We start from the raw sequence: 13,145 nt of genomic DNA on the forward strand, positions 1-13,145 counted from the left end.
CCAAGTTATTTACATATATCGATATCGATATTACCCAATGTGTATGTGGTGCGAGTGTTTTCGTTTTCTTTGCCCGTATTTGTTGTTAAATAAAAAAAGCTTGAGCCGAAGTCGCTTTCACACGAAGTGTAACAGTTAAATGGTTAAAATTGCACAGTAATAAACATTTAATTACTGCTTTTGCCTGGTACTTACAACATTTGGTTAAGGTGGCACCAACACATAAAACTCGGCCAGACATTCATACTGCGCCGCCTCAAAGTGGAGAGCAGGCAAATCGAACAAATTGTTGTTTATATAGAGAATATTGATATAAAGGCCATAGTAGATTAATGCGTTACCGTTACCGTTACCGGCGACTTCGATATGGCAGTCAAGGTGCAGTTCGAAATTGGTCACACATCAAAGCTGCGCAACAAAAAACATCCGCTGGGCTTCACCCATGACTGGGAGATTTATGTGCAGGGCGTAAATAAGGCAGAAATAAGTGCATTCGTTGACAAGGTCGTCTTTATTCTGCATAACTCTTTTCCCAAGCCAAAGCGTGGTAAGACTTAATATTTATATTGTTTTCAATTTGCGCGCCAAAATATCAATTATCTCTTTTTAGTGATCAAAGAGCCACCTTATGTCATACAGGAATCAGGCTATGCCGGCTTTATACTGCCCGTCGAAATATATTTTCGCAATAGAGACGAACCAAAGCGTATTATGTACCAATACGATTTAGATCTGCAAAATTCCGGTCCACCTCGTCATCGTGTTGAAGTCAAAACTCATGTTTTTGAGGCTCCTTCAGAGGAGTTTCGCGCAAAATTGTTGCGTGGAGGCGGAGTGCCGGTGTTTGGTGCAAACGTTGCTGCCGCAAGCACTCTGAATCGAACGGTGTCACCTAGTGAACCACCAGGATCAGATTTAAACGTAGTCAAGGCGAAGGGTGGTAGCAGCAGCAGTATGGTAATCGAGTCGGGTTCCACTAAGAAACACAAGTCGCGTACCGATGAGGGCAAGGCTAGCACATTCTCAGCACTCTTTGGCTCACCCATTACAAAAGGCAGTGCGGGTAGCGCTAATCTACCGGCAATAAGTGCATCCAAACACTCACCAGATGCTAAGGCACAAACGGGCTCTAGTGGCGGCAAGGTCGGTGCTCACGATGGTAAAGATAAGTCAAGTAAGGAGCGCGACAAGTCAAACAGTTCGGACAAACCACGTGACAAGGACAAAAAAGATCGACATGGTCGCGATAAAGAACGAAAGTCTGGCAAATCCGAGAGCAGCAGCAGCAAACACGACAAAGACAAGGAGAAATCCAAAAAGGATAAATCCCGCGACAAGGATCGCGAACGAGAACGTAGTAGCAGCAGCACGCTTACTGCAGCTGCTAGTGCATTAGTCCGTCGCACTGTCAGCCCTAAGGCCGGTGGTAGAAGCGGCCTAGCCGAAATGAGTCCCAAAAAGCCCACGGACAGTGCATCTGGTACACCGAATGCCCGTTCCAAAGAACGTGACGAGCACAAGTCCACTGGGAAGTCTGAGTCAAAGGATAAAGAGCGCAGCTCAAACAAAAAGTCGAAAAAGGAGAAAAAAGACAAGGAACGTGAACGGGAAAGGGAAAAACAGCGGGAGGAGCGGGAAAAGGATAAGCGGTCGCTAAAGGACGAGCGTGGACACGGCGACAGTCCGGCAACCGGCAGTAGTAGTAGCAATAACAACCAAACACAACAGGCACAGTCGCAACAATCTCAAGCCAGCTATGATTCTATGAAGGCCACCGGCAAAAGCACACCCAATTCGTTGGGCAGCAGCGCAAGTACTAGTAGTATGGCCTCTAGCATTGGTAAACGAGCCTATGACAAGGATGAGCTGACGGTGCCACCGCAAAAATCACCTGCTGCAACAACAAAGGGCGTCGAAAAAGTCGCCGAAAGCAAAAACGAGAAATCAACGAGCAGCAATAGCAATGGCACCGCGGACAAGAAATCGCACAAGCACAAGAAGAAGGATAAGAGCAAAGATAAAGAAAAGGATAAGGAGAAAGACAAGGATCGCAGCGAGCGCGATAAGGATAAGGATAAGGAGCGCGACAAGGACAAGCCCAAGGATCGTGAGAAGGATAAGTCACAGCAGCAACAGCCAAATGCATCGGATAAGTCGACAACAGTAGCAACAGCAGCGGCTGCAGGAACTACTGAAGCATCTCCGAAAACAGAACTGAGTGGTCAGCAGCAGGCTGAACCCAGCGTTGACAAATCAGCGTCGGTGAACAGCAAGAAAGAGAAACACAAAAAATCGAAAGATAAAACCGCCAGCAAAGAAGAGAAACGACAACGCGAGGCTGACAGTAAGCATAGCAATAAGCAGGGGTCGACACCCACATCTGGCTCAACAGCTGGAGCGGCACACACGCCAATTAAGGGATCAAGCAATTTGGATTTGAGTGACATGGACTCGGCACAGTCGGCTCCAGACTTGGCAGCCACCAGTGCCTTGGCGGCGGCAACAGCTGCAACACTGCAGCACTCAGACAGCTCAAACAGTAGTTTTCCTGATTTGCCAGCGAAGAGCAGCCAACAGAAGAGCTCAATGGGTGCGAAAAGCGGCCAGAATAGTGCAAAGGATACCAAAGCGACGGATAGCGGGGGCAAAGAGCAAAAAGTCAAGTCAAAGCTAGCCGAAAAGTCAGAGAAGGCAGAAAAAGTGGACAAGTCACCGGACGCCAAGGCAGAGAAGCTTGAGAAGGCGGAGCTTAAAGATGAAAAGAAACGCAATCGACGTAACTCACAAAACAGCAATAGCGGCAATAACAGCACCACCTTCATTGAGCCAGCACTGAAGTCAACAAAGAAAGAGCAGGCAGCAAGTAAATCTGCGCGCGAGAAGTCCAAGTCGCCGTCCCTGCGACAAGGGACAGCTGCAGCAGCAGCTGCAGCGTCAGCCAGTAACAATAGCATCAACTCCTCGCCGAGTAGCCACAACAACAGCAACAGTTTTCCAGCTATAAACAACAGCAATAGCAATAATAGCAGTCATTCACCTGCGGACCCACTGAATCAACCGCTGAGTGGAGCCGGCAACAGCACGCCTTTGCCCACTGAATATCTGAGCGAACTTCAGGAGCTGCATCACAAGATAATGACGTTGCAGGACAACGAGGAGCTGCAGCAGGTTGTCGAAATGATCGCTGCTACCGGCTGCTACGAGATCACGCACAAAACCTTTGACTTTGATCTGTGCAAATTGGATCGGGGTACCGTGCAGCGGCTCCAAGAGTTCCTGGCGACGTCCGTATCGTGACACAAAATGGGATCAACGGGCACATCAGCGGCCACAGCAGCTTATAGCTAAGCAAGATGTACACTCATCAGCAAATCTCTCATGCACTTAACCAAATAATCATTACAATTACAATTAGTTAAAGCAACAGAAATGCAATACGAATGTCCCCAGATTTTAGACACACCCCAAGTTCTATTGGCTACGTGTATATTGGTATTACGTTTTTCATGGCCATTTTTCTGGTTAGTTTATAAGTTTTTGATGAGTGCGGGTATTTCAAAAGCCTATGCCGTAAAGTATGCGATACTTTTTAAGCACACACAGACACACACACATACAGATAGACCTCGCCCCTTATAGTGCAAGGCTATCTTTTTAGAAATACTATATACAAAATTAATTTAGCAATCATAACTATAATGTCCTGTTTACATCTTAATGTAGATTGTCTTATTACCCTAGTTTCCTATTTGTTTATACCATGATGCTATTTCTTTTTCAATAAATATTTATTGATATTTTTTTTTTTTGTATTTTTCTACAAATAAATTATGATTTCCAACATGTTTCTAAAACACATGTGCAGTAAAATAAAAACCTTTTTTTTCAATAATAATAAAAGTATTGAGAAACGAATGAGAAGGCTCAATCCATAGCAGTCAACCCAAAGTTAATATTCGTACTGTGTGCGATAAATAATTTATAGTTACTTATATAAATATAAGTATGCATATATAAATAAAATATAAAGGTTAAACATATATATATATATATACATATACAAATATATTTATATACACAATGCAATACATTTTAACAGACCAGAAAATCGAACGTGCCATTGAAAATATTGACAACATAAAGAAACGTACAAGTGTTATTATAGCCCATTACTCAGACAACCCGTTTAACTATGGTTAACATGTTTCGTATTTGTTTGCCGATCTACCAAATATATATATCTGCCTGCTAGGGTTTAATGCCAGGCGAGTGCAAGTTACAAATATCAATTCTTTTGCTAGTTATGTGCGGTTGGTTATTTACAAATACAATATTATTAAAAGATCCGTTCATGTGTATAAAGCAATACTTATGCGGTTACGAATTTATGCATTTGTAATGAACGTAGTACATATATGAATATAAGTGCATAGGCATGGTTTAAGAGAATATTCAAATAAAAATATAAACACAAAATACAAATTAATAAATACCTCTATAAAAATAATGACTGTATTTTTCAATATCAAAATATCTTAGACTTGATTAATTAAGGAACTATGCACAATGAGAGAGCTTCAAATGTAAAATTTAAATTTTTGTGACAAGTGCTAAGTCTTTGGCACATGAATACAAACAAAATTTTTGTATTCTATATTAAGAGAGCTAATTTTAAATTGAATACAGCTTGTTGTGCATTGACTAGGTCGGTCTTTAGTCTCTACAGTAGCAAAATTTGCGCAGTTCCGGATCGCGCTCGTAAATACATCTCGCTTGCGATCCGTATTTGTTGACACGCGATATATCCGAGAGTTTGGCTGTGCATTCGAATGTCTGCAAATTGTAGGCCACGCTCGCCTCATATAGCGCCTGGCCTGGTTGGGTGACAAGTTGCAGCTGATAGAACACCTCGTGTACTACGGTGTGACCGCTCATGTCGGCCAGAAAGCCGTCTTTGTCACTATTCGTTTTAAATTGCAAAAGTTCTTTGCGTGGCAGCAGTCGCAGCGCCCAGTTGACTTTCAGCAATTGCAGTGGTGCACAAAACTGACGCCTCTCAAGGGTTGCTGCATTGATTGTTTCCACTATGCTGTTGGCAGCTTTGAGAATAATGCCCTCGTAACGGGTGTCGTTCAGCTCCAGCGGCTGCCAGTTAAGGCAGGCACACCAATGTGGTTCAATGTATGCATCCGCACATGATCGATTGCTAGGTATGCGCTCAAATAATGATATGGAACGTCCTCGCGCTTGTTCCGAGATGTGTATATTCTGACTAGTTTCCGTGTGGATATCATTGTTGAAGACATCGTAACTGCTGTCAGGCGTCTGGTAATTCAGCCCTGCTGATTGCATCTCTTTACGAACATAAAAAAAAAGTTAATTACATTTTATAGAATAGGTTAAATTTCTAAATAAACTTACGTATCAGATGCTTGAGCGTGGCATGCACATCGAAGGGCGTGACGAGTCGGTGCTCGTTTGCCAAAAAATTATTATACTCTTGGGGAAAGCGCTTCTTAAATGATTCGGGAAATGTAAAACTAAAGAAGGGTAGACGTTCCTCCTGTTTGCCCTGAAGAGTGGCGCGCACTTCTGCAAATCGGTTGCCATGATCAGCCATAAATATTAGGATAGTATCATCGAGCAGGGACTTCTCCTTGAGTGTCACCAGCCAATCGTGCACATCGTCGTCGGCAGCGCCGATGAGATTAATAGAATCGTGAGAGAGACCACCATGAAAGCTGAACACAAAGCGCGGAGAGTCACGATACTTTAGCATAAACTGTAAAACGAAAACGCCCCTTTAAGTGAATTATAATTGCATGAAGTTATATCTAAGAGACTCACATTTTTTGTATAGTCCAGCATGACTAGATGATCTGGCTGGGCACCAATACAGTTGGGCGCACTGCCACTCAGCATGTTCGAAGCTTGCATATAATATGTGCGCAAATAGTGATCCACGGGCTGGGATTCGAAGCCGTTCATGCGATATGTGAACGTGCCCACATATGGCAAGTCCTCATTGAATGAGGTCAAGTAGCCGAGTCGCCTAAAATCTTGCCAAATCATCGGATATGCATCAACACTTCCTGAGCTGGAGATCCGTTTTCTTGTTTCCGGCAGCTCTAGCTCCGTGTAACCCGTGAGCAGAGGCACCAACGCTTGTGGAGTGCCATCGCCAACAATATTATAGCCTTGCAGTACAATGGCGCCCAGCTGCTGAGTTAAATAGGCATAGGTGCGCGGTAGCTTACGAATGAATGCGTTCCGGCTCAGGGAATCAAAACCAAACATCAATACATTGTAAAAAGGACTCGTCGGCACCTCCTGCAGCTGCGGTTGTTGTTGTGAATTGGCAATAACAATTTCGGCAGGTAATACAGCCACATTAGGTACTACGGGTCGTTGCACAGTGTCCCGTATTCCAAATGCCATGCCAAACCACTTCTCACCGCTGGACGCATGACAGGCAACACGAACAAAATCGCTATTCTGCAGTACATAGGGCTCCTTGATTCTATTTGTCCGTCCAAAGCGCGCAGTGTAGTCCGTTTTGCGTATAATATCCGTATACGAGCATGTTATATCGCCATGCACTGCCGTTATCTCGGGTTTCACAAAGCATATCGATTTCTACGGAATAATCGAAATTTTAAACATACACCAATTACAAATTCGATATAGTCAATCAGTAATTTTTTAAATACAAATCATTTAAAACAATTTCGGACTTTCATTGTAGATGATAGCATGCAAAAGTCTCGAGGAGAAAATATCAACAATGCAAATATATACTCAAGTGCAATCAGTATTTACCTCACACATAACCCAATCCGGGCTTGTCCCGCAGTTTATTTTATCAATCGGCTTGTAGAATTTCATTATGTCGGGATTATCCAGTGGCAAATGGGGTTGGCGACATTCCCCCTGATTCATGACAGACCGTATCGATCGCTCAATTATTTGACTGCAATGTTTCGCAAAGTTGAATAAACAACAAACGTAAATAAAGTGGAAGATATATGTTTTTTCTGTATACATATGCATACATATGTATATTCATATACTTACATTTTAATGCTTTTGTCTACATCCTCCGGCTCAGAGTTAAGTAACAGAAATGTGACGAACGTGACTAATATTGTGCAAATTAGCACCAGCTTAACTACACCGCGACGTACAAAGCGCATTTTGATAATAGCAAAAGAAATTAATTATTTTAAAAGAATTCGATAAGTATATTGCTCGGCAATATGCTGTATATAGCTACATCCTAAACTGGCACAGTTCGCTGATCGAAGCACTTTTAAGTGCAGATATGTCAAAGATTGTCTGCTGCATCAGTATTAATTGCTTTTTACTTTTTGCATTTTCTCCCAAGCCGAATTTTTGTTTAACCCCGCGTTATGGTGCCGAGCTGTCACACGATATCAAAAACTGTGAGACCAGATGGCTGAATTGATTTTTTATTTTCTTAGTATTTTTAAATGCGTTCCATTTTAATAACGTAGTTTTATATCTTATTGTTAGGTCTGGCAGCGCTTTTATTCAAAATATCAAAATTTTATTCTAATAATAAAAATTAGGTATAGTTATGTTATGTAAAAGCATTATAATTGAAATTAGAAAAATAACATTTTGTAAATAATTATATGCTTACTTTTAACCAAATTATAATTATTATTTCAGTTTAAACTTCAAACTTCAATACTTCATTAGACTTAACCATTACAGTAATATCTCAACAGTATAGATTATTTTCCTAAGCCCTTACGTATTTTTTGAACAAGTTATCAAGTATTGAACAACAATGACTATAAAGTAAATAGTGCCTATCACAATAAAATAAAATGCATAGACAGTGAACTGTTCAAACGTGTTCAACTGGAGATTCGCACTCTCAGAGACGACGATAAGAGTAAGTATAGTTTGTAATAAAAGTGCAATAAGTGTGTTAATGCCAAAAATCAAAGCGAAACTATCCTCAACCAAACTTTTGGCCAGCTCGGCGCTGCAATATGTGAACAAATTTACTTTTAACAAATAAAATGTTATCTCAACTTACCTGGCCACCGTTATAATAAATCCAAATACTCCCCCAAATAGCACATAACCCAGATATGATAAGTATATATTTGAGGTCCAGGATGCTAGTAATATGCAGCCACCTTCCAGAATCGCTAGCACAGCTACCGATAAAAGGCTGGCACGAGTTTTTAAACGTCCCGCGTGCAAATATCCCGCCATTAGAGAGAAGAGGGCAGCTAGTGCAGTTAGGGCGGCATCCACGCCCCCATTCCATACAATCTAAGAAACTATGAGTAATAACAAAAACAATTTGTTTGTTATTTTACTTACCTTTGGCTCGTTTTCAAATGATTTCCAAAGAACTTGTATGTAGGTTGCGACTTGTAAATTGCCAGCCAAACTAACCGCATACCACAAGCTCCACTGGAGGACCATGCCATTTGTGTATGCAATGTGGAAGTGCGCCCACAATAGTTGCAATGGTTTAGCATGGTCCTTTTTGGCAACGGAGATCTCATTAAATTGCTCATTGGAAACACCTTGAGGCTGTTCAGACGCATCATCCTTATCAACGGGTCCACTGACTGCCACTTGTTGATGGAAATACAAGCTCTGCTCCACTTTGGGCAATAAGACAGTCCATAGGAGGGCGAAGACTTGGGCTGTGTGATACAACATGATATGATCGTATTTTTAAATATATGTATACTTGAGTCATACTAACAGCCTACAGATATGTACATCAACTGCTGGTAGTTCATCCAATCAAAACCGATGAGCAACTGGGCAATTAGTCCGGCCACAAGTTTTCCCACAAACATGGCCGCTCGTGTATGGGATGTAACACGAGGATAATACTTTTTATCGACCTTCGCATATATATAGGAATAATATGCCACTTCAGTGGCCTGATAGAAACCATAGAATACTTCACTGATCTGTAGACCAAACAGTGTGCTCGTAGTAAGCAGCATAGTCCAAATAATAATCCCAGTCAGAGCGTTGGCAATAATCATGGGCTTGTATCTATGTATAGGGTATTTGAATTGAAAATGTATGTGTGTATGAGTATGTGAGTGCATATTACCTAAGATAATCGGTGACCAGAAAAACAACAATCAGCAGAGCTAAATAGGAATAGGTCCCAATGGGGTAGACACTCCGATTCACCTGATCCTGTGTCACATTATACCACTCGCCCAGTAAAATTTCCGAGTGGTAGGGCTCCGAGGGGCGCAGCTCGCGTAAAAATCCGAACACACAAAGCACTCCAGATATTCTCAGCCAAGAATGCTCCATGGCTAGCGCGAGTGCCTGCTCAACACAATCTAATCAACGAGTTGGTCAAACTCGACTAACGAGCTGCAACTTGAGTAATCGGACGTAGCATACAAATAATTAAAATAATTACACATTTTTTTATAGGGTTATAAGTGAAGCAACACAACCACATAGGTGTCTATACACCTAACTATATATATTTATTGTAATCAGCGCTGTAGTCCACAGACGAACGTTCCAGACGGGAAATGCGAAATTTTTCCCTAATCACGGGTACAATCTTTAGAATACAGCTGCAGCTAACTAGTTGAAAAATTCACACAGTAAAAAAATCTATGCATTCGTTATAAATAAGTTTAAACCGCGTTTAAGATTACCGTGCAGGCAATTTTATAAGTTTCAATTATTTAATACAACAATGGTAGGGGGGCTTTTAACAGTGATTATAAAACATGAGTGTTCCAGTCTGAATATCACGAATACACGAATACAATAATACACTATTCGAGCTGCTTAAAATAATTTTACTTATGCATGAATATCTATCTATTAATGTATATATGGATGTAATATTGATATTGAGGTCCTGGAATTAATGGATACGGTATATATTCTGAACTACTTGAGCAAGCCTGATCTTTGTATCTCAAAAGGCAACATAAATGTAAAATTGCATATCTTTAGCTCTCATAGATTTAATATATCCAGATATGTATATCTTATTAAGTTGTGGGGTTTTGGTGTAAAATCGCGGTTTTCAATGAATGTTTCTACGTAGCATACTCATCATACCTCGAATTCCTCAGTATAATACGCTAAGGGTATAATAAGATAATACGAGGCGAAAGGTTAATTGCTATTGTTAGTAAGGGAGTTAAGTAGTAAAGGATGTAAACACATAAGTCGTAAAGTTTATTATATTCTTTCATTGTTCAGTGAAACAGCTATTAAGTAGACAAAACTGTTTTGTATTGCAATCATAAAATATTTATTATATTCCTTTGTCTATTTGTTATATTCAAGCTTTAAAAAATATCAGGTTTAAAAATATTGTGATAAATAAAGTAGGGCTTTCAACCCATCTTTAATCAAAAATATAAACTTCAATTGAAACAAAAAATATATTTATATATTTTACTATTCAATCTCTTAGTTAAGAAGCGTCAAAAAGCTTTCTTCCGCTTCACTTCGGTTCCATTATCATATTACACCCAAGATCCATTGATATTGGTAAATGATTTGATATAATAAATGTAAATATTTCTTTAAAAAACATTCTCATGAGCAAAAACACAATACATAAACCAATTCCAAAAGTATTTTAAGTACTTAATTTATTTTTGTAATTTATATAAACATTTTTAGTACTATGTACAACTAATTGATATCAGTAAATTGAAGTACAATTGGCTGCAACGAAATGGTAAACTACAAATATATTTATCTAAAAGAAAATACACTTTTTTTTAACTTTCAACGATTTTTCAAATAATTAATTTTAAAAACCTAAGAGCATTTCAATGAATAACTGGAATTTATAAGGGAAAATACTATGGTACATTATAAAAAGAAAATAAGAAATAGTATTTACCATGAAATTTCTAATATCATGTTATTGAAGGAATGCTAAAAGGGCTAATTTGTTTAAATAAAATATTTAAGGGCAATCTAAAAGACCTATTCTAAAGATTCACTTTTGGCGTGGACCTGTTTTGATCCGCGTTGCCATAGATGCTCAACCAAGACGGAGATAAAGTATATGAGGGCCACAGCTATGAAATAGAAAGCATAGACGGCATATTGGTCCACGGGGCTGAGCTCAAAGCCCGTCTCGGAGACGACAATAATGGTGAGCAGTGATTGGAAGACCAACGCCAGCAACGTATTAATACCAAAGACCAGGCCAAAGCTCTCCTCCTGCAGATTGCGAGCCACCTCCGCACTGTAGGAATAAATTTCAATTCATTAAAATCATAAGAATTTTAGATCGATGTAGACGCACCTGGCCACAGTGATGGTGAAGCCGTAGAGAGCACCAAAGATGACAAAACCCACATAGGACCAATAGATGTCGTTAGTCCAGCAGCAGATTAGAACGCTGCCGCCCTCCAGCGCCGATAGCACTGATAGCACTAGTAAAGTGGTCTTTGGCCTCAATCGACCGCTGTGCAAGTATCCAGCTGCCAGAGCACTTAATGCTGCCAAAGCAGTCAGCACAGCATCCACGGCACCGTTCCATGCAATCTGCGGCTCGGGCTCGATAACCTTCCATAGCACCTGCATATAGTAGGTAACCTGCAGATAGCCAGCCAAGCCAATGGCGTACCAGAGACTCCACTGTATCACACGCGGATTTGTGTAGGCATTGTGAAAGTGCTGCCACAGCAGTTGCATGGGACCAGATTCCACCTCCGGTTCCAGCTGCAACTGGTTTGCTGATGGTGGCGCTGTCGACGACTCCTCTAAGGCCTCGCGATGGAAATAAAGACTCTTATCAACTTTTGGCAGTCCGAAAGCCCAGAGCATAGCCAATATTTGCGCTGTATTTCAAAATCGATATCCCTTAATTATTTTTTCTTATTTCATCTTTAAATACCCTTACTGGCCAGCGTTATGTAGTTGAGTTGTCTGTAGTTCATCAGCTCCAGATTGATCATCAGCTGCGATGTTATCCCTGAGATCAGCTTGCCAGCGAACATCGCTGCACGCGTGTGGGAGGTGACACGTGGATAATACTTTTTGTCCACCTTGGCATAGATGTACGTATAATAGGCCACCTCGGCGGCCATATACGTGCCATAGAAGAACTCCAATATTTGCAATGATAGCAAGCTGGTTGTCCATATGAGCATGCTCCATATTATTACGCCAGCTGCACCTATAGTAATTATCAACGGTTTATAGCTGCAAGGTAGAGGAAATATAAAACGTGAAGAATTGGAATTGTGAAATTGTGAATAATATAAATATTTTAAACATTATTGCATTGTTTATGGCTTGTAATCAAAACTGGATTTATATTGATTTCATATATACTCTGTATATAGCAAAAAGTGCATGCACTTGTTGATCGTATACTTAAAAACTTACCGTAAAAAGTCAGTTATTAGGAACACAAAAACCAATTGAACCAGATGCGAATATGTGCCCACCGGATAAACATCTTGAATAAGCTGTGAATTAGGAACATTATTGCTGTATAATCAATTCGAAATTGATTAAGCGAAAAGCCCACCTGTTGCTCCGTTATGTTGCGCCACGGACCGAGAAGATATTCCGTTACGTACGGCTCCGAGGGTCGAATTTCTCGTACAAAACCAAATACGCAAAGCAAGCAGGAGATTTTTAGCCATTCCTTCATATCTTTATTGTTCGACGTAACGTAACGTAATGCGCAGCAATTTAACGGTCAGGCAATACGTAAGTATTATGCGGTAGTGTATTTATATTTGAATCATTCACAGCTCGCAACGTTTGATTTCACGGAGTTTGGAGTGTGTATTTTTTTCATGCTTTTTACAGTTGTTTAATTTTAGAATCTCGAAGTGCGCTTCTTGGAACTGACGACCTGCAGACAAGGCGGTAGTCGTTTAATCTAATCGTTGAATTGGTTTATTAAGATGGCATTATCTCGCATTAATGCTAGCACACTGATTGTTTTCTTTTTTTTCTTTATTGTAGTATGATTGTTAGATAATTGCAAATTTATAAGTTACAAAACGCAGCGTACGTTGTGTTCACATTGACGTTCCGCGACCAATTTGCCGGCTTTCGATACGAGAGTAAGCAACATTTTGAATGTCAGCGAAACAAACACACAAATAAGAGCATAT

At 40.4% G+C, this 13,145-nt stretch overlaps 4 protein-coding genes across 4 annotated transcripts; 1 reads left to right on the forward strand and 3 right to left on the reverse strand.

Annotated features, from left to right (window-relative positions):
• Positions 1 to 9: 9 nt before the first annotated feature.
• Positions 10 to 3,802, forward strand: LOC6573626 (protein AF-9). Its single transcript, XM_001999656.4, has 2 exons — positions 10 to 547; positions 611 to 3,802. The coding sequence occupies exons 1-2, from the start codon at positions 367 to 369 to the stop codon at positions 3,295 to 3,297; spliced, it is 2,868 nt and encodes a 955-aa protein (XP_001999692.1). The 5' UTR covers positions 10 to 366; the 3' UTR covers positions 3,298 to 3,802.
• Positions 3,803 to 4,490: 688 nt separating this feature from the next.
• LOC6573625 lies at positions 4,491 to 7,430 on the reverse strand. Its single transcript, XM_001999655.4, has 5 exons — positions 7,075 to 7,430; positions 6,820 to 6,970; positions 5,848 to 6,636; positions 5,422 to 5,782; positions 4,491 to 5,354 (listed from the first exon to the last, which is right to left on the reverse strand). The coding sequence occupies exons 1-5, from the start codon at positions 7,191 to 7,193 to the stop codon at positions 4,714 to 4,716; spliced, it is 2,061 nt and encodes a 686-aa protein (XP_001999691.1). The 5' UTR covers positions 7,194 to 7,430; the 3' UTR covers positions 4,491 to 4,713.
• A 262-nt stretch (positions 7,431 to 7,692) lies between these two features.
• LOC6573624 (thiamine transporter 1) lies at positions 7,693 to 9,512 on the reverse strand. Its single transcript, XM_001999654.4, has 5 exons — positions 9,119 to 9,512; positions 8,756 to 9,057; positions 8,362 to 8,693; positions 8,069 to 8,310; positions 7,693 to 8,014 (listed from the first exon to the last, which is right to left on the reverse strand). Exons 1-5 carry the CDS (start codon positions 9,328 to 9,330, stop codon positions 7,774 to 7,776), a joined length of 1,329 nt encoding a protein of 442 aa, XP_001999690.1. The 5' UTR covers positions 9,331 to 9,512; the 3' UTR covers positions 7,693 to 7,773.
• Positions 9,513 to 10,613: 1,101 nt separating this feature from the next.
• LOC6573623 (thiamine transporter 1) lies at positions 10,614 to 12,673 on the reverse strand. The gene is made up of 5 exons (XM_032731707.2): positions 12,548 to 12,673; positions 12,403 to 12,485; positions 11,915 to 12,216; positions 11,315 to 11,852; positions 10,614 to 11,254 (listed from the first exon to the last, which is right to left on the reverse strand). The coding sequence occupies exons 1-5, from the start codon at positions 12,671 to 12,673 to the stop codon at positions 10,990 to 10,992; spliced, it is 1,314 nt and encodes a 437-aa protein (XP_032587598.1). The 3' UTR covers positions 10,614 to 10,989.
• Between the last annotated feature and the right edge of the window lie 472 nt (positions 12,674 to 13,145).

The sequence above is a fragment of the Drosophila mojavensis genome, unplaced genomic scaffold (assembly GCF_018153725.1).
Source record: "Drosophila mojavensis isolate 15081-1352.22 unplaced genomic scaffold, ASM1815372v1 contig_16, whole genome shotgun sequence".
Classification (NCBI taxonomy): domain Eukaryota; kingdom Metazoa; phylum Arthropoda; class Insecta; order Diptera; family Drosophilidae; genus Drosophila; species Drosophila mojavensis.

Coding starts and splice junctions, on each gene's coding strand:
- LOC6573626 (XM_001999656.4), top strand. CDS start 367: ATGGCAGTCAAGGTGCAGTTCGAAATTGGTCACACATCAAAGCTGCGC. Junction 548..610: donor TTTTCCCAAGCCAAAGCGTG/GTAAGACTTAAT, acceptor ATCTCTTTTTAG/TGATCAAAGAGCCACCTTAT.
- LOC6573625 (XM_001999655.4), bottom strand. CDS start 7,193: ATGCGCTTTGTACGTCGCGGTGTAGTTAAGCTGGTGCTAATTTGCACA. Junction 6,637..6,819: donor CGGATTGGGTTATGTGTGAG/GTAAATACTGAT, acceptor ATTATTCCGTAG/AAATCGATATGCTTTGTGAA. Junction 5,355..5,421: donor CACGCTCAAGCATCTGATAC/GTAAGTTTATTT, acceptor ATGTTCGTAAAG/AGATGCAATCAGCAGGGCTG.
- LOC6573624 (XM_001999654.4), bottom strand. CDS start 9,330: ATGGAGCATTCTTGGCTGAGAATATCTGGAGTGCTTTGTGTGTTCGGA. Junction 9,058..9,118: donor CTGGTCACCGATTATCTTAG/GTAATATGCACT, acceptor CCCTATACATAG/ATACAAGCCCATGATTATTG. Junction 8,015..8,068: donor TTTATTATAACGGTGGCCAG/GTAAGTTGAGAT, acceptor CACATATTGCAG/CGCCGAGCTGGCCAAAAGTT.
- LOC6573623 (XM_032731707.2), bottom strand. CDS start 12,673: ATGAAGGAATGGCTAAAAATCTCCTGCTTGCTTTGCGTATTTGGTTTT. Junction 12,486..12,547: donor GCAACATAACGGAGCAACAG/GTGGGCTTTTCG, acceptor CCTAATTCACAG/CTTATTCAAGATGTTTATCC. Junction 12,217..12,402: donor CTAATAACTGACTTTTTACG/GTAAGTTTTTAA, acceptor TCTACCTTGCAG/CTATAAACCGTTGATAATTA.